Genomic DNA, 26,114 nt, shown 5'->3' with positions numbered 1-26,114 from the left:
CACTTTGTTTTAATGTTTTCCTTTATTATATTTTGCTTGCACTATGAATTAATGTTTGTTAATAGACAAATATATCTATAAATATTATTCTTTATAAAGATAATGAACTTTCCTTATGAATACAATATAGGCACGATATTTATGTGTGTGTAAACATAGACACATAGTTAAGTGTATATTATTAAAGAGGCACTAGTATATATATATATATCATAAATTCTTTAAAAACTTAATAAATTAATACGTCCAAAAAGTTTTGTAAGTAAAATTGGCACAAAAAAATATATAATACACGTGTTTTTGGTTAGGGTTCAATAATTGAATAAAAAGCGTTGCAATTAGCACCATTACAGCTTGTTAAGGATCGTATGTTTCTACATACTAACTAATTTATTTCTCCAAGCGAAACGTTTTCGAGGACGATTCTTGCTTTGTGCTGCGCATTGTTTGCACGGTTTTGCGTTCGGTTACTTGTTGGGTCGTAGACTTTGTTATCTTCTGCTGGCCTAGACTGATCGGTTCGCCTGAAAGCTGAGAAGAGCTTTGTTGAAAAGATGACGTTTGATAGTTTGCACCGTTCTTGTAGAATTCAAGAGTTGGTTGTTGCGTGTAAAACTTTTCAGATGCAGTATAAGACATAGGACCAGAAGACTGTTGCATGCTTTCGAATTTATTCGAAACTGTTTTATACCCGCCAGGTATCTTGTACGTATTTGTGCTGGCTTCGCTCTGCATGTAGGAACCTTCAGGCGCGGGATAATCTCCACTTACACCGACACCCACAGGTTTACCAAAAGTGTTGAAAGATTTATCGATTTGACCGTAAATATTAGCATTATCGCGGTTGAATGTTTCGCTTTTCGTCGACGTGGGACTGATGACTGGAGATCCTTGGAAGGATTTTCCTGATGTAGGACTAAAGGTCCTAGACTCATAACTTGGCGATGTTGCAGGATATTGTTTCACAGCTTCGTACGAAGGAGACAAAATTTTCTGTGAACCATCGATAGTAGGTGAAGTGACTGAATACTTCGGTACACTGTCCACGCTCGGAGAGCTCGCAGGGTATTGCTGACGCGTAGAATATGTCGGGCTCACAGGGCTGGCGGACTGATAGATAGGCAATGGCAAAGATGTAGGATATTTTGGTGATGTTGGCAATTGCTGTTGCGGTCGGAAAGCAGTGCTGCTCGTATTATTATTAATATAATTGTTAGCAAATTGTGATGGTTTAATTTCTGGTAGTAAATTAATCGTCGTTGGTTTTCGCAGTGAATTCGTATTCGTACGGTCGATGTTTTGAATGTAGCCGTAGCCTCCGTCATATATCTGTTGTGGTGCATATTGATTGTTACTTGGGCCCTCGAAACTGTAACCGTTTAAATTATTTATAGTGCTTTGATTTAATTCATTAAAATACGTTACTAAGCCTTGGCATGCGGCAGATTAAAATTCAATAAAGTGAGCGTGCAATTAAGTCAAACTACGAAAACTTACCTGAAGCTTAGCGCTAAGTTCTTCTTTAAACGATTTCGTAACAGTAGTTGTTTTAGTCTCAACTTCTACGTGCAACATATCACGGCTGTGCAGATATTTTAAGTTATTGGTGCATTCTTTAGAGCAAAATAATAAATAGACACATCACCACATTAGGATCGCCAGAAAGAAGTATGCAAGCAAAAAAGTGAAACAACACTGACATGGCAAATATAAGTTTTGTTACAAACAGTTAAAATCAAGCAGTTAGTTCGGGTTAGACACACACCTCGACTCACCGCAAAGACGACGTTCCATCGTATCCGCTAATATTGCCATCTGTTTCATCCCCAGAAGTGTCTCCCCCTTTCATTTTATATTTCGCCTGTCGTATGGCGAATAGCATGCCTCTAGCTTCGTCCAATTCGCGCTCAGCCCGTAGCACATTGGCTTGCGCGTCAAGTTCTTGCGCCAGCCCACCCACCATCTTTTTGTTCAATACAAGCGAGCGTTCCTCCTCACTACTTATGGCCTGACGAGCAGCCGCCACCAGATTATCGGTACTCCTGATAACGGCGTTACCTGCCTGCTGCAAACGTCGCGTTGCTTCGGTATCGCCTTCCGCTTTCACCTTGCACGCAACTAATAATTGTGCCGTAGAGCTAGCCACTTGTTTTGCAGAAGAAATCAATTTTTCTTCGCTGGAGTGACCTAGCACTAAACCGTTGGCACTCTCTACCAAGCTGTGCGTGGCTGCAGCTACTAAACGTGCTGCCGAAATAAGACCTTCGGACCATTGACCATCGTCTGAAGAAGACAATGGGGTGCTGCTTATTTTTCCATGATCAATCAATTCACGTTGCGCGGCACTGGCTGCTTTCACTAATGCAGAAGTTGCGGCGGTGATAGATTTGGCAGCTTCCAGAATCATTTCATCAAAGTTTAAAGTTTCATCAAGTTCATTATTCTGAAATAAGTAGAAATAACCCGTTATAGATAAAAACACAGCATCCTAAATTAAGCTTGACTTATTTTCAACAAAATTGGTTGCAATATTATGATGGAGGTATTTGCCAATCACTGTAATAATATGTTTGACTCCTGGGTGCTCAAATACGACAACCAAGAATATCAAACATATCTCACGGTAAAGAGCCGAACAACAATGAAGAACAATCAATATTATTACATCTGAAATAATCGTTAGACGCACACAATGTATATAAAAACTTTACGTTGTTTTAATAATCACCTTGATTGTTTTACGTGGTCGAAGTTGAGCAAGCTTTCTTGCGGCTGCATCAATTGAAGCAGCTGCTCCAAGCAACTCATTCTCAGCAATGACGGTGGGATCTTCCGGATCAACCCAATCGGATCCCTTCAATAAGTTGGCAACGGCAACAAGCTCCGTGCATGATCTTGCAATATTCCTCGAAATTAAAGGCAACGTGTGTTTGGCATCAGCCGAGTTTCCTTGCAAAATGGCAAGTAATAACTCTCTGTATTGTTTGGCACAATCTTCTCCCGCTTCTAAAGTTCTCGTCTTCAAATCTAAAGTTTCGGCTAAATATTCCGAAGCGGATTTACTAATAATCAACATCTCACTAATAACCCGTCTAGAGACATTCGCAGCAGCGATGATGTCGTCCTGTTTGTTGCTTATACCAGCTGACACTGATTTTCCAGTCGCTCTAGTGATTTCTTTGGTGATTCTAATTATATCTTCAGGACTGACGTTAGGCTTACAGCCTTCCAATGCACGAAGTTGACGCATTTCCTGACCAATCGCTTCTACGGTTGCCTCTAACGCACGCGTCCCCCTGGTATGTTCGTCTTCGACAGCTTTCACAGTCTTCAATAACGATGTTACGTTAGTTACCATTACCTGCGCATATAAATAAGAAGATTAGCTATGACCATCTATGTGCCGCTATCTTACGATTTCCAACACACATGCTTTTATTCAATTCATAATTAAATATTTTTGCGGCAAATTGGCGAAAGAATTGCAGTTAGTTCAATTGAATGAAGAATTAGGACAAAGATCGAAGCGCACACAAGAAACACAATATTAGTCAACTTTGTTTGTTGACACAAGAAATACACTAATACATACCGCAATAATAAATAAAATTGTGATGGCTCAAAGTACATAATGAGAATGTTGAATGACACACAAAAATATATTTGGATTTAGAGAGAAAGATATATAAATAGTGAATACTGATATGCAAGAATAAATACGACACACATAACATGGTTTTCGCCTGATATAAGACTAATTAAAAGGTGAATGAAAATGGCAGAAACTGTAATCGAAAATGATTCATGGCTAAAAATGTGATATATACGTAGGAAAACAGGACAGCAAACGCGATTAAGTACATTTTAAGTAGCGATTATACACTGTGAGATGTCAGTTTGTAAATCTGCGTTAATGTTTTCGCAGCTGTCGCTTAATATACGCAGCAATTCTTCCTCTTGGTCAGAAATCCACCAATCGGTGTCTGAATCCGGAACCTGCCAGCCAATTAAAACATGTGTTACAACAAACCTTTCTTTCCACAAGCAGGTAACATCCAGACGCTGAATTTAGTTTATTTCAAGTTTGATAACTTGGCAACGCCATAATTTGATCTGTTGTATGTTTGAGAAAGTGGACTTTAAATGATAACACATGTTTTAATCAAAGTTTGCCCGAAATTAACCCGCTTAGTTTTTATTAATCATTTAAAGTCCACACCAATTGCAAATTAATCGCCAAAATTAATCACCTCGAAACGTGAGTGAAGTTAAACGTAGTTAAATGGCATTAGTTATGAGCAATAGAATTACTACACACCTTTGCGCTGTCCTTCAAATGCGACATGGCTGGATCGTTGACTGGTTTGCCGCTTGCAGCCTTGGTAGCTTGAATCAAATCACCCAATGCGCTGGCAACATCTTTAACTGCATTTATAAGCATCACCTGCGAGTCGGGATTGTCAACCCCGAGACTGGCAGCTCCAAACTTAACCACTTCTGCTAGTTGAACTATTTAAAACCAAGACAATAAATATAAATATACGCTGGATTAATTTAACTGGTTAAAAATTACCAATAGTTGTAACAGCATTCTGTGCAGCTACAGCGAGTTGTTCTTGACTGGACGCGGCGCCAGCTACAAGAGTTTTCGTATCTTCAACCAAAGCCTTCGCAGTTTTCAGAATATTCTCTCTATGATCAGCAAAAGATTCTCCTTCATTTTCAGGATTCAGATTACCAGCAGTGGCAAACATGATTGTGGTATCAAGATCTCCGATAATACCAGAAACTGTTGAAGCAGCATTAATGCATGCTTGCGTTCCACGTGAACCAGATTGTAAAGTAGCAAGAACACGTGCTACCTTTTCGGCGACATTTCTTGATGCATCCCCAATATCTCGTAAAGCCATTTCATCAGCTCGAACTTGACATTCCCCACTACTACGAGTTAATTCAACGCATGCACCTCCCAAAGCTTGAACTGCTTCTCTCAGTTTCATTGAAACTTCAATATTTGTCGAAGCAGCCGATGCACCAATGCAATCATTAGCTAATTGGGCATATTTATGTTGTAAATCAATTGACAACTGTCCGAGACTAGCCGGGTCAGTTGAAGCTTTTGTGGCCATATCTCCCGAGATTTTAGCAATATCTCTAGCGCATTGTACCATTCTAGTATGGAAGTCAGCATATGATGTATCACCATCAGTCAAAATCAACGATGCGCGATTATCGGTCAACTTGCTCATCGACTTGAAAATCGTCTCAACCACGCCTTGAACGATCCCGCTTTGCATCGACAGTGTCTCTACATTAGATCCAAGTTCACTCAAGCATTCCTTAACAATATTAACAGCTTCATCAACTTCTGGATGTAATTTAACAGCTTTCGGATTACCACCGCAATCTTTAGCGGTGTAAACCAACTGCAGCGCTGATTCAGTCACACTTTTCAACTGATTAAGCAATACTTCTTGTTGCTTGGAATTGTTCAAGTTAGAAGCAGCGCCAATACCACCCTGAATTAACGGCTCGAAATACTGTACCATTTGATGAATGCCATGGCCCAAATGTTCTGCCTCAAATTTGGCAGCGTGTCGAATGCTATCCACGACGTCGGCCAACTCAGCCGCTGAACGCCCAACCTGTTGATTGTACGCTGGCAGAGTTACGCCCCTACGAGGTGCAAAAGTTTGAGTGCACACATCCATATAGGCAGTGTCAATAGATTTCAAGTGCTGAGCCAGCACTTGCTCAGCTTGGTCGCAATCGGCTTGTCCGGGAGCTTTGTCGCGGATGCTAGATGCCAACTTTATCATCGAATCGGAAAAGCCCTTTGAGTTGGTGGCAAATGACTGCCAAGTACTTGGATCTTTCGACATGAGAACCAAATTCTTTGAGGTGTTAACCACCGAGCATGAAGTATCGATCAGGCGTCTGCCGGCTTGCAAAACTGGTTCCTGCGCTTGGCGAGCTTGGGCTGAAATCTTGGCTGGTACACTTACAAATTCACTTGAGTTGGCGTAAACGTATAAACTATCAACGGCCTCTGCAATGAAACATTTATAAATGTTATCAATTTAGTAATAAAAATACAAAAATTTAAAAAAACATCAAAACAAGATTAATAGATTTCTTTGCTTCGTAGAATAAGAAATCTATAGTTATATTTAATTAAAATTGTACGCGAATTCAATTACCTTTTGTTTCAAACATACAAGTAATGATATTAAACAAAATGTAATTCAAATCACCTACATTTTTAAATAAATAAAATTAATATGATTAAGAAATTCGATAAATAAACAATGTTACCAAGTAAAGGCTTAGTAGCTTCACGGCATTGACGTCGATTGTCCTCCGAATAGTTATTGTCCAGAGCTTTAATGGCTTTCACCAAATCAGAGGTCGAGTTAGCCACGTCACGTGCGCTCTGCACAAAACGGCGCTTTGCAACAGGGTTAGTTGTTTTTGAGCTCGCTGTGCGACAAGCATTACACAAGGCGCTTGTGTGTCTGGCTATTACAGTAGCCGCTGACAGAACTTCCTGCTGCACACTCGAAAACGAGGTCAGTACAGAGCAACCCTTATGAATGGCCTGCGAGGCGCGAGCAAACTGTGCTTGATCTACCAAACCTGGTTTTCCTGCCACTGATGAACTATCTGATACGCCAACCTATTAAGATGAAAGTAAAAGTATAAATATACCACAAAACAGTTAACATTTATTGGACCTACCAAGTAAGCCGCTTGTGCCGCAGCTTCAATCAAACAGCAAATTGTTCCGCTGACTGTTTTCACGTTTTGGCTGAATTTATCGTGATCTGCGGTCTTTGCACTGGATGCAATTCCTTGGAGAGCTTCCCCGAGAACTTTGCTACGTTCAGTGACTGTATCTAGACATTCATAGTAAGTCCATTCATTGATTGGTTCGGTGGGATTGTCTAGAATCGGTTTCATTGCCTGAATGTTACGCATCGCGTTATCGCATTCTGCTTGTCCTGGTGTTGCACTAGTATAAACAGCTAGTAGACTATTGATGCTCTCGGTGACAAAACGAGCAGCATCTGCAAGCTGGTTCCTGCCGTTTGGCATGTTCGGATCGACAGAGAATTGTTTAGCAATAGTTAACAATTCGCTAGACGATTGCGATACAGTGGTTAATGAATGAACCATCTGTCCACGGGTTTGATTATCTTGTGTCTGTCCAGCAAGTTCCATAGATACCTGTAGCAATTCATGATATGCCGAGCTGAAATCCTTACTACTGGATGCCAATTGCGAAGGATTTCTGGCGGTGTTCACCACGTCCGAGCTAGCTGCGTTTAGATTATTTGCGGCGGTGCCCAAATCTTTTTGTAACTCTCCGTAACTTTTTTGCGTGGCCGGGAATTTATTACTGTTGATCGTGTGAGACCATTCTTTAATGCAAGTTATCGCAACATCAACATCACGTTGACCTGGAAGACACGCCAAAGTTTTCTCCAAAGATTTAGTTACTTCCCTGGCGGCAGCTTGCATGTTAACAGTTACGCCTTCATTGCCACTAATGGCGCGGCGCGCTTCATCGACCAACATAGCAGAATTTCCCACGACTTCTTGCCCGGCGTTCACCAGATCGCGTTGAGCTTCTTTATCGTCGATGGTAGCAGCAATCATGCGCACAGCGCCGGTTAAATGGCGCAGGTTTTGTGCAGTGTCTCTGGCCGCTTGCGCTGTGTACGCCTCATTGCCCTGTGAGGTGGCGGTGAGCAGTTGCGAGACGCTCTGATTAACTAACTTGACGCTAGCGACCAATTTTGAAGCGCCCTTCTCGGTGCTATCGCCCGGCAGTGGCTTAATCGCAAAGTTCTCCAGCGCGCGCTCAAACTCGCGCAATTCGTCTTTTAGATCTTCGATAATCTGCGAGGCCGCGTTAAGACCCAAACCCTGGCAAACTGGCTGCGCGCGACTCATCGCTGTGCGCAGTTCAATGATATCCGAGTCGAATTGCTGCGTGGTGGTGCTCAACTGTTGCGATACGTGCAGATCGGTGAGCGTTGGGATTACCGACCGCGAGGATTGCACAAAGTTGGTGGCCGGATGCAGGAACACCTCAGCTACGTACATTAGCTGTACCTGATTGTTAGTATCTTGCGGATCTTCGCTTGAGATTTTAATCGAATCGACAAACGGCGGTATGGTCTCAACAAGTTCCTGCGCATCTGCCATAAGATCCTCCTGGGTCCTTTGGTTGCTATTGAACGAATAACTGGCCTGCGCAACTTGAATACATTGCGTTGCAGTAGAAACAGCGCGACGCGCCGCGTGATTAACGCGTTCTACTAACTTCGCTCTCAAAGCAGGAGTAGAAGTCGCAACAGTTGTAACATCTCGCAAATATTCAGCGCTTGCTCGCAATGTGTCTTGGTATGATATGTCCTGCGGATGACTAGCACATTGGCGTGCTGCTTCTACCATTCGTGCTGTTGCATCAGCCAAGGTTTTTGCCGCCGCTAAGAGTCGCTTTTGCACATCGGAATTATCAGGTTGCTTTTCAGCGTCCGTCTTAATGCTTTCAATAAGTTGCGCAGTCGCTGCGCCAAGAATACGAGCTTGTTTAACCATCTCGTTAGAAGACGATGCTGCCGTCAACTTATCGGTAGTCGCGTAAATCTTTTCAACGCTGCTCTCCTGGATGGACTCCTTCGCCTTGTGATGACCAGCAAGTTTAATATGATTCAATAGATCATTCAAAGTGCGCGTAACATCAGCTGCAGCATCGTGTAGTTTATTCAAAAGATCAGAGTTTCCACAACTATCGTTACAAATGCCTACCAAGTTTTCCACTGCTTTGGAAACCTCACGAACTGCAGTCGTTAGTTGTTCTTGACAAGCCGGTGAATGAATGGTTGGTGCAACAACCTGAGCGCAAGCCACAAGTTGCGATGTAGCTAAAGCGCACTGAGTCGCTGCGCCGATAACTCTATTCTGAACTTGCTGATCTTCACAAGTGTGCGCAATATTTTTTGCGCTCAGGATTAACGCGGCGGTGGTATGTGCCATCGCTTTGGCCAAAGCCATTAGCGTATCTTGCACCTCCCTGCTTTCGACCGTTTCGTCACCAAACGTAGCCAGTACCTGACTTGCCGATTCACCAACACGAGATGCCGCAGTAAGAAGGCCTTGTCTTGGGACCTTTGATTCCGGCTCAGCGGCACGTAACAAATCGCTGAATGCATTAACCAATTTGCGAGTTGCATCCAGCAATTTATCGCCCATATTTGAATCGTCCATGAGCGCTGCGATAACTCGCACATCTTTGGTCATTTCAGGCAAATTAGAGCCGATAGTATTAATTGCCGCACCAACAGCGGTATGATCGATTTCATCGCTTGGACCCGATGTTAAAGTAACCACCTATATATCCGCACAAAATTACTACTTCTTCCGACGTTTAACCAAAAAGTTAAAAACTCACCTGAGCAGTAGCGGCATTCATAGCTGCGATCTGCGATCCGACGTTCTGTTTTCGTGTGTCTAGCGTAACTTGCTTCCATTTCTTCGCTTGTTTATCGGTGCCAAGCTCGGGAAATTGCGCTTTTGTTTCAAGCTCGATGACGGACTCTTCGATTTTCGTTTGCGTTGTTTCGATCGTTGAGAGAAGCGCTCGTTGCGGTTCGGACATAACATTCGTAACCTTCGTTTGTTGAATCTGCAACCACGGAAATAATTAGAAACTCTGATCAATAACTGAGCTTAGCATTCAAAAAGGATAGCCAGGATAGATATTTACAAAGAATTAAAGCGTCTGTACCTACTCGGCCGTGTTCTGTACCATTTCCAAGTTAAACGAAGCATGGAACAAGTTATATTAAGATTAATAAAATTTAGAGCAAATTGGGAGCAAAAATGTTAAGTTGGTAATCAGGAAAAAGAAGTTAAGACATATATCAAACCAAAAATGCAAAATCGACATACCGGAACCGGGGCGTGCGCCTTGTTTGCACTGCCGCTAACAATCGTTTGTTGTGCGTTACCCACATGACCCATACCGTACGGTTTCATACCTAACCCAACCGAAAATAGAACCGAAACAATACAAAAAATAAATAAAAAATATATATTTACAGAACGACTCAAATATACAACTTACCCTCCATTGGTCGCATTACAGCCGGTTTAGCCAATGACAACTCGTTAACTTTACTAGTCTTATGCGTTTCGTGTTGCAAGATTGTCGCCCTAAACAAATTAATAATAAATTATTACATTTTGGTCAATATTGATGATCACGAAAAACATACTTATGTGGTGATACACTGTCTTCAATCATAGTGGAGCCTTCCTCGCCATCAATACCCTGATGATCTTTAGCTTGCTTCTTCTTGAGGATGATATCAATATACCCAGCAATCAATTGCTGGATTTGTTCGGCTTCGGTCGTCTGCACCGAGAAGTATTGATCTGAATAATCGCCAAAGTCCAGTGTGAACGTGCTCGGACTAGCACCCCAACGTTTGACGGTCGTAAGCGGCCAGCACTGCAGCATTTCCTTGGTGTGTTCATCAAGTCGCAAGACGGAATCCTTAGTTACGCCCAACAATCTCGGCACCAACTTATTCTTGCCCTTCATCTTTTCTTTTACCAGGAAGAAAGTGACGCCGTAGGTTTTCAGTGAGCGTGCTAGTTTCGTGTACAAGACTTTTGCGTCCAGGTCAGACAAACCGTTATGTTTTGCGTGTTCCTGGAAAATTTTTCTTTCGACTCCCTTCTTGATAAAGCTTTGTGGAAGGAATTCTTTCAAACTAAACAAATAAATCAACAATTATATTATTGTACTTTAATATTTAATGGGGAAAACATACTCTAGAAGTCCAGGCTTGTGTTTGGCTACATTGAAATTGCCAAAATGAATCTGGCATTGAATACCCGCAAACTCAACGGCTTTGTCAGCAGTGACCGGATGAGTACCGTCAACGATGGCGTTCTTTGCTTGTACATATAGAAGATTCAATTGAACGGGGTCCCGAGAATCGATATTTTGATCGGAGAAGAAAAACTTGCGACGAAATAAAACAGTGACATGTTCATCAATGCCTTGCTCGCGCAGAGTCTTCGAGGTATCTAACCAGTTGACTTCGTCGTCCGTTTTAATAGTCTTGCGTAGTTTTTCCATCTTGTCATCTTTATCGCGCTCTTCTTTCTTGCGGCGAAGTGTAAGCGTGCCATAATTACGAGTGTCCAAGACTTCCATATTATCTTCCTCATCAAAGACCAACGAATACTCGTCGTGATTAGTGATGCCGATCTTCGCGCAGATTACTACCATCAAGTTTGCAACAATTTGCGAGTCATCTACTAAGATGGTCTTGACGGAATCTTTAATCGAAATGATGTAATAGTTATAATTTGTTAGTCAAAAGGTATAAAAACTTACCGTCCAACATTTTGACACGCAGAGTGCGCATTTTGCGGGTATATTCCAAAACATCGCCATTGCTTAGCATATAATATTCAAGACTGCGACTGGGTTCAAGCCAAACGCCGATTTTATTATCATCGGCTGTCAAGAACAAGCCATACTCGTTTGCTATCATAAAACAAAGACAACAAATTAATAAAAGATTTAAAAGAATTTATGGAAAGTTCTTACCTTTCCCCAAATCATATTCGTTACATTTGTCTCTAATAATGCTGCACGCATCGAAAACAGTGGCAGATGACTCGAAAATAATTGTTTTCGTAACGTTGTTCTCGACAATGTTGATGCGCAGAGAAAGTGCCATTGTCGCTTCGGTGCAACAGTGAACTTCCTAAATTCGAAACAAAATGTAATTTTAGACTAATGGCAATATATTCATCGGCAATCGATATCGACAGTCAAGCATTAGCATCGCGGGGGGTGGCAGTGCAACTTAAGAAGTAAGTCAATAAAATCGCAGTTGTGGAAGAAGCAAAGTAGAGGCAAAGTAGAACGTGTCACATAATTGAATCACAAGCACCACCGGCGACGGGCAGCGATCGCAGGCCGCAGGGATGCTGCGTTGCCAGGACGACGACGGCGTTGAACGCGACACGCCGGCGTCGTGCGACGGCGGCGCCTCAATCGATATGTGCAAACCGAGAGGAGAACGCGTTAAGTGATTCGTGTGTGCGTCGCGGCGCGCACCCAGCGCCGGAACACGTGCCCGCCAACGAGAGTGAAAACGGCAAACAAAAACAGAAGTAGGTCGACGAACGCCCGCCGCTGCTCTCTCTAATGCTGCTGCCGCCGCCCGCCCGCATTGAGCGCGCACGTACGTATTTGCACGCACTCGGTGTGCATTCGCAGGTGACCGCAAACCGCCGAGCGGAGAGCCAATTAACAAACCAAAACCGACACGTCGTGAACTTTAATCAAATTATGACAATTACAAAAACTTAAATAAAACTCAACCTATACCTACAAGTAATTGTGGGTTGTCAGCATGGCGTTTGATATATAATAATGAATGCAATTGTTGTTTAAAGTCGTTGATGCGTTAAATATACACAAGTTTGAAGTCTTACCGGTTGGTCACAATCGATGATGTCATAATCGGCCGCTGATCACTGACTACTTAACTTGGCCAAACGCGACTAGAGATCTCTCAACAACTCAACTTGGAATTAAAGCTTGATAAAGTTTTCTATCTTAACAAACACAAGTGAACTTGAACACAAGTTCGATGTTGCTCTTCGGTGGGCAGCTGAAGGCACAGGACCGAGAGCCGCGAAGGACGAGTACGGAATGAAGCAAGTTGGAAATTTCAGCGGGGTTAACTTTCCGGGCGCCCCTCGTCGCGTTTTCGGGGTTGAGCGGAAGCTGCAACCCCATTGGCGGTGGCGCGCGCCGCGTTGGTGGGGAAGCGAGCTTCCGGCGTAAGAACCAATCGGTGTCGCGCAAATCTCGGCGCCAAACCGTCGCGACGCTTTCGAATATTCGACAACTATTCATTACGCGCCGGGCGCGTGCGGCATGGGACGCGGCATTTTTCGGGGTTTAATTTGATTTGCGAAATGCGTTATTTGCGCGACCATGGATGCTGCTTCGCCGCCCCTCGGCCATTGCGACCAGAAGGGCTATAGATCAAGAAAACGGAGGACACCCAGGCACTGCTTCTGCCAAACTGCGTGTCGCACGATTTATATGTTATTTGCGCGAACATGTCGTGCGCGACTACGTGTTACCGATGTTGCTAATGTCCCGGACAAGTTTCGCGGTGAATGTATTTGTCCGGCGGAAAAGTGGGAAACCCAATACAAACTAAATATTTACCCCGTTGCGTAATCCACTTACTCGGATCAGCCGATGTGGAATTGGCGAATGACTAGTGTGTCGTCGTATCCGCGCTGCTCGTACGTTCCGGTCTCACCCTCTCAGAATGGTGATGCCTCCTTGTGTCAAATGCGTCTTTTTTTCTGTTTTACCGAGTTATTCACCTGTAATACACAAACAAATATCGCATTATACAATCATGAATGCAAAATAAACTTTAACAATAATTAAACATTTTCTATGCTTTCTTTTCTGATTCAAACATTGTCTTTTTGAATGACAGCCAAAAAAAAACTTGGATAGCACAGCAAGATTTACAGAACGGTTATGTGTGGATAGTGGATAAGAATTTGGGCATCCGCGATGGCGACGGTATCGGCTCCGGGATGGGATGCTGTGACAGTAAACGGAGGCCGACAGTCGGGCGCCACAACGCCCGAGCCCGCCGCCGCGGCTCGCACTCTCGGTACCGCCGCACACCGCTAGCCGCCGCCAGAGCCAGCCAACTTTCCCATCCCTCTTATTGCAGCACGCAACATTAATGTATCTCTAGCGGCGGCGTGTTTATCCTGGCGTCTGTCGCTCTTCACCGCCAATTCTGTGTTTCTGTGTAACTGTTTGCTCCCACATTATATTTTTTATACATCGCGCAAATACAATGCAATAGAAGTATTCAAAATTTCGACCCTTAATTTTGTGCAATTCGCAAAGGAGCAAACCGGAAATCTCTTCACAATGTAGCAATTTGTACTACCACTACCCCTACCCTATTTTTAATGCACCCGATGTACTTTCCGTCAGTGGTAAAGATGAATAATAGAGATATGCAAAAGGAAAACAACAATATAACTGTTTTGCTTTGGGCGTTTTATCGCCCGCGCGAATCTCATCTATTCGATGCGGGACCGAAAGACGAAACGATATCGGCGCGAAATTAAGTTCCGTAATCGATGCATGAAGAATGGGGATGTTAGCGCGTAGCAGGACATTCGCCTCGCATCCTTCGGCGAGTGGAGCAGTCGCTTGATAATGTCGTGCGATAAAGATTGAGGGTGAACCCGCGCTGCCATAGCGGCGAATTGATGGATACGTTAATGCTGTACACGCTGATGCATCCCAGCGTTGTTCGCCTCCCCACCGCTAATGCAGTCCTGCACTCTTTCCTGCATTGTCACATCCGCAACAAACTGTACATGGGCAAACCCCAAAAGGCAACATGCAAACAATACAGGCATAATTGTTCTGTATTCGCCGAAGAGTGCCTCCCGCCGCGGTCGTGTAATTGGCATAAGAAAAAAACAAGATATATAAAACAAGAAAAAAGCATGCACGGTATTCGTATTCAGCATCTTATAAAACATTTAACCAATTTTTAATCTTCTGTCGCATTATAATTGTTAAATTTTATTATGAAAATTAGTTTGGTGCAGAACATCACCTTCGTTGGCTTGCAAACGCAATGAGTGGTGGCGGGGGGCTAATTTACGAGCGTTTGTTTATAGCAAGCTCGCCGACGGCGACGATAGTTAACAGTGTATCATACTGTGAGCTAACGAGGGGCAAATCGGTGCGCGTCGCGACGCACGTGGCCCGTGCTTATTTATACACACGCTGCGCAGACATAATCAAGCAAATCCGCTTGAAATCTTGCGTTCTCTTGCGTGCGCTACCGCCGCGCGAATACTGGCGTAGAGAAATGACTGTAATTTCTAATTGTATGGGATGGAAATCATGAAGAGCGTATGCGCCCAGGGTGTGCACACTGTTAATTGAGCTATTTCGGTAGCAACACAAAAAGCAAATCAAAGCAACAATTAAATCGAGCACATAAACCCACGAGAAATTTAGAAAACTCAGTTTCCTAATTAAAAATACATAATTTATCCTACGTCTCCAATATTTGAGCGTAAACAAATGAAATCAATTAATAAATGAACACACATCGAGTGCGCCACAAGGTTCGAAGCTGTAAAGTGTTGAAACAACAACATAATTGATGACAATCAAATATTAGACGCTTTGACGTAAAATTAGTGTGAGATGTATTCAGAACGACATTGGGTAAAACAATCAAAGGAGTGTTCATCAGTAAATAAGTGATGGTCACATGCATTTTACAGAGACCTCGAAGCCTGTGCTACATGTTTATCGTGGCTCTAACAACGTATAACACATTTTATTTGGCATTAGATATAATTATATTATTCAGCATAGTAGCTTTGTAGTTTTCGTCCGCCCACACATTTAAATATAGATTTTATATTTCACCTATGATTAAGACGTGTAATTTTGGCTTCGACAGGCCGCGTGTGATTCATGATGCATGAAAAGCCTTCGTGGAAAACGCATTCGTATAAAGTAAATATTGTTTAAATGATGATTTCATGAATTAACTTTGTAGATTTCAGCGTAGATCTAATGAAACAATTTTTAACTCTTCGTCAGAGCATAATATTAAAGTGATATGTAAAGATTGCACACGGAACATTTCACTTTACTTTACAAACGTAACTCGACGCAATCCATATTTTTAGAAATGACGTGCCAGGAATTTGAACGTTCGATTTCTCCCGATTTACTACGCGCATTGTTTGCCGTGAAGAAACATTCTACACATTTTCACAGCGGGTAATAAAACGTGCGTGCAGTTAAAATTAAAACATTTATAAGAACATATTAAAATCGCCACCCAACTTTATGATTGAATTAGTTTACTCAATATTTGTAGATTTTCACAGGTGTATCTACAAAGGTGTCTAAAGATGTCTGCCAGTAGTTTTGTGTGTATTAATATTTTGGCATGACCAAGTGAATAAACATCAAGCGTCTCATTTACGTACGACGACGAAATGAAGAAACTTCCAAACGCATGGGAAGCCTTTCCGAACAAAAATAGATGCGGCAATCGTCACATATGTGATGCGTGCGTGGTTGTTCATGCTACTTCCGTTTGGTTTATTTTATTTCTTTAATCTTTTACTTCACTTCGGGCTTTGACTAAAAACAATAAAATTTGCAAGGTAAGATTTACAAAATGCACTGAAATAACTAATGCAGTTTTCAATTTATTTAATCTGGGTGCTCTCAGATTACTTTTTGCATAACACTCGCACATGAACAATGTAATACAATCACTTCAGTTATTATATCATGTTAAGTGTGAGTTGAAGGAAGTATTGGTCAAAATATGTAAAAACACATCCTGTGCTGCGTGTGCCGAACGAGAAGTGCGTGGGTACTTGATACTTAGAGTTTAGTTCGCGTCGTACATGTGTAATTTCCGAGCCTTCTGTCGCCTTCGATATCCGTACGCGATGAATGCGGCTGGAGAATCGGTGCCACGACTGGAATTGTAATCGTTTATCATGCAATCCAAAACGCCACCGCAATCAGCGAAAGTCGACCACAACACAACGCGAAAGGCCGCTTTAAAATCCAAAAACACAAAAACTGAAGTATAATATAAATAAATGTACTTCTGCAGGACAGAAGCGGTGGAACCATGTTTATTTTCTTTATAAACCACCCTCTCGGATAAGGCCTCTGCTACTTCTCGGAAACCATCCGAAAGTAAAGCCCCGCTAGTGCATACGCCGCGCCGCCTCGCACCCCAAGGGTTGGAACGCACCAAACACACTTATTGATTAACTCGTCGCTCGTCCATGCCGTGATAGCAAGCGCGAAGCTTTCTATATACATCTAGACCCAAAATCTACCAAACAACAATCGATGACGAATCTCAAACACACGCACTGTCCATTTACATATTATTATTAAATATGCAACACCCGAGCAGAAATTGCGAGCATAGCTCATCGCCATATACAGAGCTGCACAACGCACGTCTCTATGTATAGAATATAAGTTTACATAGATATAAAACACAATAACAAAACAACTAAACGCCTCACATGCGCACTGCACACATACACAGGTTCACTCAACACAAGCGCTACCAATGTAAATAATCGATCGGAGCTTAACCTTAAAAATCATTATCGCACAGCAGAGTATCTAAGGCTTAATCCCGGCTACCCGACAACGCTTTTGATAACGATAACAACAATAAGCATTGAAATGTTTTAGTCTACCGTTTTATTAACCGCCGCGAATCGACTGTATTATTTATTTTTATCCGCTGATGCAAAAACAGATGCCTCGCTCGCTGAGCATCTTTCCTAATATACGGTAGCTAGCGGTACTATCTCGGCACAATTCGACACCGGCGATAAGGAACATTGGTAAACTCACCTGTTTTGTACAATTGATGGACGCATTGCTTCGAGAAAACACACATTTGTCCTGACGATGTGGTGCACTTCACACGCCCAGCTCGCTCTCACCGACCATACTGTCGTGCGCGGCCTCTAGTGGTCTTTGGCGTGCGGTACGCAAGTACCAAATCCGGCGTTACGTCATGCGGCATGTACACCACACCGAGCACCTGTCTTTAATATTTGCGCGATTTGCATTCGTATTATGACTATTAACTAATTAATAGTTGTTAGATCACACCACGTTCCGTAAACAGTGCACTGTATCATTAATCATAAGAAAAGAGTGATTTAATTATAAAACACTATCGGTTATGACAATATTAGTGTTTAAAATTAGAATGATTCAATTTTATCATCTGTATAACATGTGGTTTTAGTTTTCCGACGGAAATTATTACTTATATCAATAATGTGTCATATTTCTAACGTTATTATATATTTTCTATATGTTTAAATTGAAACGAAAAAAAAAAACAATTTAGTAATGGTGGGTGTCTTATGTCCACATCCCACATTTAAATATTTTAAATTCAGAGATCAAATTTGGTTTCAAAAGCAATGTAATGCAACAAATGTTTCATTGATAATCAAAATAATATTACTAAGAGTTTTCCAAGAAAAACCATGGCTAGTATTTAATTTTAAACATTATTTTAAACACTATAATTAAGATACTATGCTATTTGCTGTTAAGAAAATGGTTTAATGTGTTGTGGGCGCACGATTGCTAAATAGCGCATGAAAAAGTCATCTGTACACCGTAATCCGACCACATTGGTCAGCAATACTGCACTCAACTCTTTCTCGATTCATAAGTTCAATTTAAAAGAGTAGTATAAAAGCGGTTTAAGAAGGCGGACGTGTCTCCTCAGCAGCCGGCATTGAAAAAATGCGTGTGCGTATGAATTGGAACGCTCATTTGTTCAGTTCATTCATAAAATTTCTCAAACACGCATTCATCCTTCAGTGTGTAACCCAAGCAACAAAAACAACACATTTAAATACTTTGCATACCACACATTTTATAATTTGTGTCTTGTTTCTAATAAGATTATCTATTCAAATCCATAATAGTAGCGAAAATCAATTTATTTTTATTTTTTGGATTCAAACTAAATTTTGATGTAGGCAACTATATATACAGGTTACGCCTCTAAATGAAGCTGAACAAGTATAAATATCATCTTACACAAATACAAACTTTCGTTTTGTTGCAGGTACATACTTGTATTTTGATATTATCCAGATACGAGTTTTAAGTAGACAAAGTTTGAACAAAATTCCAATGAATGCGATTGCAAACTGCCCGCTAGCGACGCAGTAAAGTTGAATCATGTTAAATAGAAGGCGAATAAAGAAATATACTTAACGACCGATGAATCGTCGGTTAAGTTGCATCGGGGAGAGATATACGGCGGTAAGTTCAAGTTGCGAATAAAAGAATATAATGCAAGAAGGAAAGAACGCACGGAAATTTCGTAGACGAAAAGAGTAGGTTCGTATAGCAATAAAGCGTCGAACGTTTGGCCATAAATAACCCATTAGGACGACTGCGAAAGGGAGACCGGAGGGTTGTGCCAATGTTCTTCCTTTCAGTTTGCCGTCCCTCACTCCAGTTTTGTCTATTTCTTTTTTTTTGTTGTTGTTTTTCTTGTAATGACGTGGAATACTCTCGCAAAGAAAATGTATAGTGTGAATAGAGTTAATATCAGTATCGAAATAAATTGGTATCTCCAAAGTTTAATTTTTCAACTTTTCGCCGAGTGCACAAATCGCCTTTGACAAACGACAATTCGGCGAGTGCGGGTTCATTCGAGCGTAGCCTCCGCACTCTTCTTGTCTTTCCGTTGTCAACGCAGGCCATAAACATGTTGACGGATAGTACGACGACCCTCCGGCGATGAATTTGTACAGAGTTAAGTTTCGCCGAATTTACATATTAGACATAAATTGTCTCGATGCGAATGGATGTTGTGGAAATATTTTATGTCCTCTCAAGGACTCCGTGGGTACCGTAAGTGTTGGGGTGGAGTATAAAGATGTCTATCAAAAGCGATCCAAGTGTTATATATTTTAATATTTGGTACAAAGAAATTACGAAATAAATCGAAAAGGTATTATGCATTATTACCATTCAAATATTTACAAAATATAAAAAAATACTTAACAATAATTGATTCATTTTCTTATTGTTCATTATTGTCATTTTTTTATAACAAATATTATTTAAGTTGAGTAATTTTTTTGTGTCTGAGATTATGACAATTTGGCAATCCTCATAAAACCATAACTCTAGGGGTGGAATACATAAAAACGCATCCCCTCGGAGCTCCGCTTAACGATATCGTCGAGGTTGCTTTATTGCATTAGTAAATTCACTCATTATAATTACGCAGTCGTTAAAACGACACATCGTTATCCAACGACGATGCGTCCATTCATCAATTCGCCTCCGCCGCGAAAGCACTACATTTATTAATAAAATCATCAAGACGAACATGATGCATATCATAACAAGTCGCGGCTACACCCCAAAGTTCTTCTTCAACCCTTAACTTGTAATAACTTAGGGTTATTCAATTCGATGGTCCTTTTTACATTTGATCTTCGATGCGACTACTACGCCTTCGTATAATACAGCATCATAAGTGTATGGCGTGCGTGACTATGCAAACAGTGGTGAAACAATGGCTACAGTACTCCCCGGACGCTTGTAACCTAATATCCGATTTACAGTCGGCAATTAATATAATAACAATGCAGCACAGCATATATAGGCACCCTTTTTATCTGACCGAAGAGCAAAGACTGTGAGTAAAATTCAGTGCGTCATGGATGATTGTTAATGATAGTCTGATGTCGCGTTAGGGGTAATTGCCGCTTTTGCTGTTTGTCAACGCAATGCAAGCACTATTAGATGAGTGTGATGTGGAAAAGGACATTAACACATCTGTTTAAATATTAATCGTTCGTAGCGTAACACATCCGCACTGGTTGCTACTAAATTAAGTGCGTATTATGTCGAGAAGAACATTGTTAATCTATATCTATATATATATATATGTATATATAAAAATTATCTATATATCTATGTATCTATATATATATATATATATATATATATAAATGAATTGCTGTTCGTTAGTCTCGCTAAAACTCGAGAACGGCTGAACGGATTTATCTTATCTTGGTCTTGAATTATTCGTGGAGGTCTAGGGAAGGTTTAAAAGGTGAGAAAAATTCGAATAATTGCAGGGAAAATCCTCAAAACAGCTCTTTTCAATAGAATAAAATTTGACATTGAGATTCATAGTTATAGTTAAATAGTTGAAATCGAGATGGCGCGCTGAAGTGCATTATTGACAAAACTTTATATAATTAATTTCTTTAAATTAATATTGCTAATCTTATTGATAGAATTGACTCTTACTACGAGTATGTCTAGAACAAGAGAGTAAAAACGAATTACATTTTTATTAAACACTGCCGGAACGAAGTCGCGGGCAACAGCTAGTCAGCTTATATATTCCAAACAAGATTTAACTGTTAACCAATAATTTTATAATCGTCAACATTGGTTTTTATGCATTTTTTCATAAAAAAAGTTTACATTGAAATTGTATGAAGTCATTCTGTCCTCCCTCATATCAAAACTTGTAAAGTCAAAAAGCATCGTAAACCGTCCATTCTGCTTGTGCAAATATCCGATATAGTTGAATAGTCAAGAAGTCGTGCGGTATCTCTGCGCATTGCAAATTTATGTAGCGTAATTTATAACAAGCCACGCCGACGAAAGGAGAGTCAGACGTGTATTCGCCAGCGTCGACGAATCCCTTGCGCCGCCGCCACGGCCACCGAATGATGAATTGAAGCGATGGAAAATTTGTATGATATATTGAAAGAAAATGGAAAATATTGTTTGCGAACATCTATTCTCAGCGACGGCCATTTGCATCGCAGAGTAATAAAAACGGGATGCTCCAATGATTACTTCGGCCACTATTCTCGTTCACAGTTGTTCACAATGTCAGATTCGAGGAAATATGATAAACTGCGGGTAGAAATAAAAAATAAAAGAAAATGCACTTGAGTTTAAAAATAAAGTTTTCAACTGAACAAAACAATTGATAAAAGGAAGACTAATGACTCTTTTAATATAACAGTTCACAATAATTACAATAATATTTGATGAATGCATTGTTGATTAAAGAAAAAAACAGAAGAATGGAATAACATATTGACGTTTGACTTTTTGTTTTCCATCCTTTGATTCTTTTTTCTGTACTATTCACTCACTCGTGCAATAAATACTTCTTCTAATGCATTAGCCGCGGTAAACAAGATCGTAAAAGAAATCGGTGGCGTCGCGATCCATTTGCTGTCATAGAAGAGAATCTCAGAGAGTTTTGATCAATATATATGAAGTACAAAATTGTAAAAACATCACATTTTTGTCTGTGAAATCTTATAATTGCTCAAAAATATAACTTTTTTGCTTTTAGAAAGATTTAAGTTTATTTCTGTCTACAGTCGGTGTATTATTTCATGTAAGACGAGAACTATTCACATCTGTCATTACTTTTCTATTTAAACTTATCTCAACATTGCTTTAGGCTTTATAAAATAAAAACAATGCGTCACACGAATGATGAGTACACAAATAAAATATGTTGCAAGGAAAGACCACGTAGTGTATGTACGTATGCGTAAAACTGCCAAAACGAATGTGCAAAATGACAAGAAATATTCGCGAAAGCGGAACGCGCTGCGTTGCTTCCTGTTTGAGCTGGCATAGATGCTGACGCGCTTCCGGAACACATCGGCAATGTCCACTGATGCGCAAATGCACCGCATTCATAGCGAAACGATGAGCAAAGTAGTGAGTAGTCCCGCAAGGACACAAGGAAAAAGTCGTAGAATGCTGCATCCGGTTTGTGTGCACGAGGCAAGGCGGGTTGCAAGCCAACCTATCATTCAAATCACCACCAGGGTTGGCAAAAACAAGAAATAATAGTCTTTCGGAAAAACATTGTAATTTTATAGGAATAAACTATCATTTGTTATGATTTTCTTTTTTTTTGTTGGTATGTAGTATGTATAGTAAATGATTGTCGTAAAAACATGGGGTATTTTTATAGGGGTGGCTAATGACTCTTGTTGTGCAAAAAGTACGAATGGAAAGAAGAATAAATTGAGCAGGAATTAAAGTTTATGCATGGTGCATCGATGTTTCATGTACGAGCAAATGCGAGGGGTGGACTTCGTTACACTTCATTTATTTATTTCGGTCTTCTGATGTTTACGCATCGTTATCATTAGCAATAAGGAATTTGCTACTTTTGTCGAGTTTTATTAAACTTAGATATTTCTATCTATTTACATGTCTTTTTTTGTCAATTTTATTCACTAATCAATTTTATGCACCTAATGAATAAAAACGAAGATTTGTAAATTTTCATTACTAAAACTTGTAGCACCTATTTTAGTATAATTTTTGTGCAATGTTTGCTATAAAACTGTATTAATCACACAATAAACTTATTATAATGACACTAGGTACAATGCATTAATTATTATCGCAATTGAAAATTGTATTTAATTCTACCTTAAATCAGAAATAGGCAATCTTAGATAAATCAGTCAAAATAACGTTTCCTTTCAACTTCTTTAAAAAGTTTAGTAACAATAAAAACAAGGTTTTTATCAAATATTTAAGAATTACTAATCCCATGAAAATAAAGGTTAAAAAGGAAGTTCCAAAATCAATTTACAAATGTTAAAGTCGTTAAATTTAAATTTGTTTTAAATTTGCACCAAATAATTGTAGTTTACAAAATAAAATGTCAGGAAAAATTTTTTTTGTCGCTCTTTGCAACGTTTGAATCTCTGAATAAGCTTTGAATGCCCGTCAGAAATAACTATTCTATATTTTTCAATTTTTGTCGAACATATTAGTTAAAAAGTTGTGATTATCACTGAAACTAAAATAAAGCGCAATACGTACTCGTAATTCCATTGAAATCATTTAAACAAATATTGATCTTGATTTGAAACTAAAAAATGATATTGACAAAGAGAAATATTTTAAGATATCTGCTTGTTAAAAGATAGATTTAACTTCTATTATATCATGACAAAAATCCTAAAGTGTTTCGTAAAATGTTTTATAACCCGAAATTTCAGAATATTTGTAATTATTGTAATTAAATATTTAACTAAATAGTGACAAGAAACTCTAAATTGCAGCATACAAGTACGTAGAAGAGATATTAGAATAGTTGCAAAAAATGCAAAAATTAAGTGGAACTCTTTAAGACATTCAAATTCAAAAAAACAGAATCCATTCAAATTAAATTTGGAAAAGTAGTTTGCTTCTATAAAATAATCAACAAATCGCAAAACTAGAGCATTAAGGAAATCCCAAATTCCTCATATCTCACACTCCAAATAACTCATTAATTTAATACATTTACTAAAGAACCTTAATAAAATGAGGCAGTTGCTATGACCTGCAAAAAGATATATTTGGAATTATTGGCGCAGTTTTAATAAGATTAAAACTACGTGTCTTGGTCGGCGAGTCAACCCGTGCGCGATTCGTCCGTCGGCAACTTGTCACCTACTACTTGCAACCCAAAGCATGCCAAACATAAAGTTATAAAATATTGAAGACTATTTAGACTATAGGAAATTGTGTTAAAATTGTGCATCTTGATTGCAAAATACCGTGGCTTTTTCAGCTCGTGTTTTAGACATTCGTAAAAACTTAAAAGTTCTCTGGCGGTTCTAACTTCTTTCACCGGCTGAACGCTGAGTAGACAATAAAGGCATCTTTTTACGGTAATACGTATAATATAACAAAACGGAATGGCAAACACTATGCTAAGTGAACTCTAATTATCTGCGAGTATTCCAGAACGCAAGATAAATGCATTTCTAATTAGACAAACTGTTTCCTGTCAATACATACAGGACAAAACGCATTCTGTGTTCAATAGTAAACTAATCATATTTTTGCATGTGAGACTCTAGTTATTTTTTTCTACTTCCACCTATAAAGCGATAGTTTTTCTACAGTTTTTTGACACAACAATTAGTACTTTATATACGGACAGCCAAGCCGTGAGTAAAGTACTTTATCTAAATGCATTATCTACGGGGACGAGCTTGCGCCTGCGCATTTGCCTACGATGCAGTACCAGGCCATATGAATGCTGCTCGAATATAAAGTTGGTTCAATGTGTAAACAGAGTCGAGGTAAGCAAAATAGCGTAAACATCACGTGGCCACACGTTTTTAAGCCCTCGTTTAATCACTTGATACTTAATATAGGTACTACTATTTATCCGCGTATTAATGAAAAAAACTGCATTGTTTAGATAGCCGTCAAGTTCCAATTAGGTATAAGGTAACATGTTTGTCGCCGGCAATTTGATGGTATTTTGTTTAGACTAACTTTTGTTTGTTACATCTAATGAGTGACAAGTTATCGGTTTTGATAATAAGCTTTTTGACATGGGTTTTAAAATTAACCTCAAACTAAAATGAATTGCTTACCAACTTCTTCTACATATTTGTGTATTTTAATTATTATAAATAGTATACCTTTCAAAATAGTTTTAAAAAGAAGCCATTCTGCCGATAACTATATTTGTTATATCTAGATTTAGAGCCCAGAAAGCCCAAATAGATAACTTTCGGCGTTTTATATCAATTAAATTTTATAGAATTGAATTTGAAAAACAAATTAAAATTGATACCCGATCACAACGTGAAACGAAATTATTTTAAAATATCACATTATCTTGCACAGTCTATGTTTTTAAATGCAAGAGATACGAGATATTCTGATATTAAGTTATACTTTCAATTGAAATATGGTCTTAATAATATATTATGAACAAAACAAAAATTCATTAGATTAGAGAAACTAATTATTTGGTACTTACAGTTTTATTCACATTGAAAGCACATTAAATCACTTCACATTTAGGTAATTTCTATGATGTGAAATAAGTTTAAGTTGAATTCTGTTGGATTCTTGTTGCAAAGCTAAATATAAAGGTAAATAAAGATAAGATTATAAAATTTGTGGGAATATGCTATCATTAATTCAATACAATTCAACAAACATGTCTGAATTGCATCGATAATAAAATTGTCTGTTACATTATTTTTTATTTTTCGCCTTTTTTTTTGTGATGAAATTAATAGATGTAGCTAGTATTGTTTTAGATTATTTCGGCTACTTTGGTCTGCATAGACCAACAGTTGTAACATCCCAAAGTTGAAACTTCTGTATGTGTATAATATTTTATATATGAATGGCCATAGTCTGTGGCCCGGTGCCGCCGCAATCTAAAAGAAATATTCAACGCTTGCAACGCTTGCTCGCAATGTGTCTTGGTATGATATGTCCTGCGGATGACTAGCACATTGGCGTGCTGCTTCTACCATTCGGGCTGTTGCATCAGCCAATGTTTTTGCCGCCGCTAAGAGTCGCTTTTGCACATCGGAATTATCAGGTTGCTTTTCAGCGTCCGTCTTAATGCTTTCAA

At 39.6% G+C, this 26,114-nt stretch overlaps 1 protein-coding gene and 1 long non-coding RNA gene across 15 annotated transcripts; one reads left to right on the top strand and one right to left on the bottom strand.

Annotated features, from left to right (window-relative positions):
• Positions 1-3: 3 nt before the first annotated feature.
• Positions 4-25,532, bottom strand: LOC135799598 (talin-2-like). Of its 14 annotated transcripts, none has more exons than XM_065312755.1 (17): positions 17,531-17,669; positions 13,301-13,443; positions 11,636-11,795; positions 11,420-11,572; positions 10,848-11,361; positions 10,287-10,787; positions 10,136-10,224; positions 9,961-10,049; positions 9,461-9,694; positions 6,739-9,399; positions 6,316-6,676; positions 4,574-6,049; positions 4,319-4,509; positions 2,729-3,361; positions 1,776-2,443; positions 1,498-1,582; positions 1,204-1,369 (listed from the first exon to the last, which is right to left on the bottom strand). In XM_065312755.1, the coding sequence occupies exons 3-17, from the start codon at positions 11,766-11,768 to the stop codon at positions 1,352-1,354; spliced, it is 7,806 nt and encodes a 2,601-aa protein (XP_065168827.1). In that variant the 5' UTR covers positions 11,769-11,795; positions 13,301-13,443; positions 17,531-17,669; the 3' UTR covers positions 1,204-1,351. The 14 variants fall into 14 exon arrangements, 12 of the variants coding, with proteins under 12 accessions (XP_065168822.1, XP_065168821.1, XP_065168820.1 ...); XR_010550033.1 differs by having other exon boundaries at positions 1,316-1,369; positions 1,766-2,443; XM_065312750.1 differs by lacking the exons at positions 1,498-1,582; positions 17,531-17,669 and adding an exon at positions 25,506-25,532 and having other exon boundaries at positions 4-1,369.
• On the top strand, positions 16,128-23,047 carry LOC135799600 (uncharacterized). The gene is made up of 3 exons (XR_010550035.1): positions 16,128-16,299; positions 18,774-18,973; positions 22,695-23,047. It is a non-coding gene; the product is annotated as an uncharacterized lncRNA (long non-coding RNA).
• Positions 25,533-26,114: the final 582 nt, after the last annotated feature.

This window comes from Atheta coriaria, unplaced genomic scaffold (genome assembly GCF_025399875.1).
Source record: "Atheta coriaria isolate IRGN ID8LTWV9N9 unplaced genomic scaffold, Caltech_Dcor_3.1 hic_scaffold_9_pilon, whole genome shotgun sequence".
Lineage (NCBI taxonomy): Eukaryota > Metazoa > Arthropoda > Insecta > Coleoptera > Staphylinidae > Dalotia > Dalotia coriaria.
Note: the sequence above shows the minus strand (reverse complement) of the source record. Positions and strands in the feature narration are given on the sequence as shown.

Excerpts from the sequence above, each read along its gene's own strand:
- LOC135799598 (XM_065312750.1), bottom strand. The coding sequence starts at position 11,768 with ATGGCACTTTCTCTGCGCATCAACATTGTCGAGAACAACGTTACGAAA. Across the intron at positions 10,788-10,847 it reads CACAAGCCTGGACTTCTAGA|TTTGAAAGAATTCCTTCCAC; the intron begins GTATGTTTTCCC and ends TTATTTGTTTAG. Across the intron at positions 10,050-10,135 it reads TGTAATGCGACCAATGGAGG|GTATGAAACCGTACGGTATG; the intron begins GTAAGTTGTATA and ends CGGTTGGGTTAG.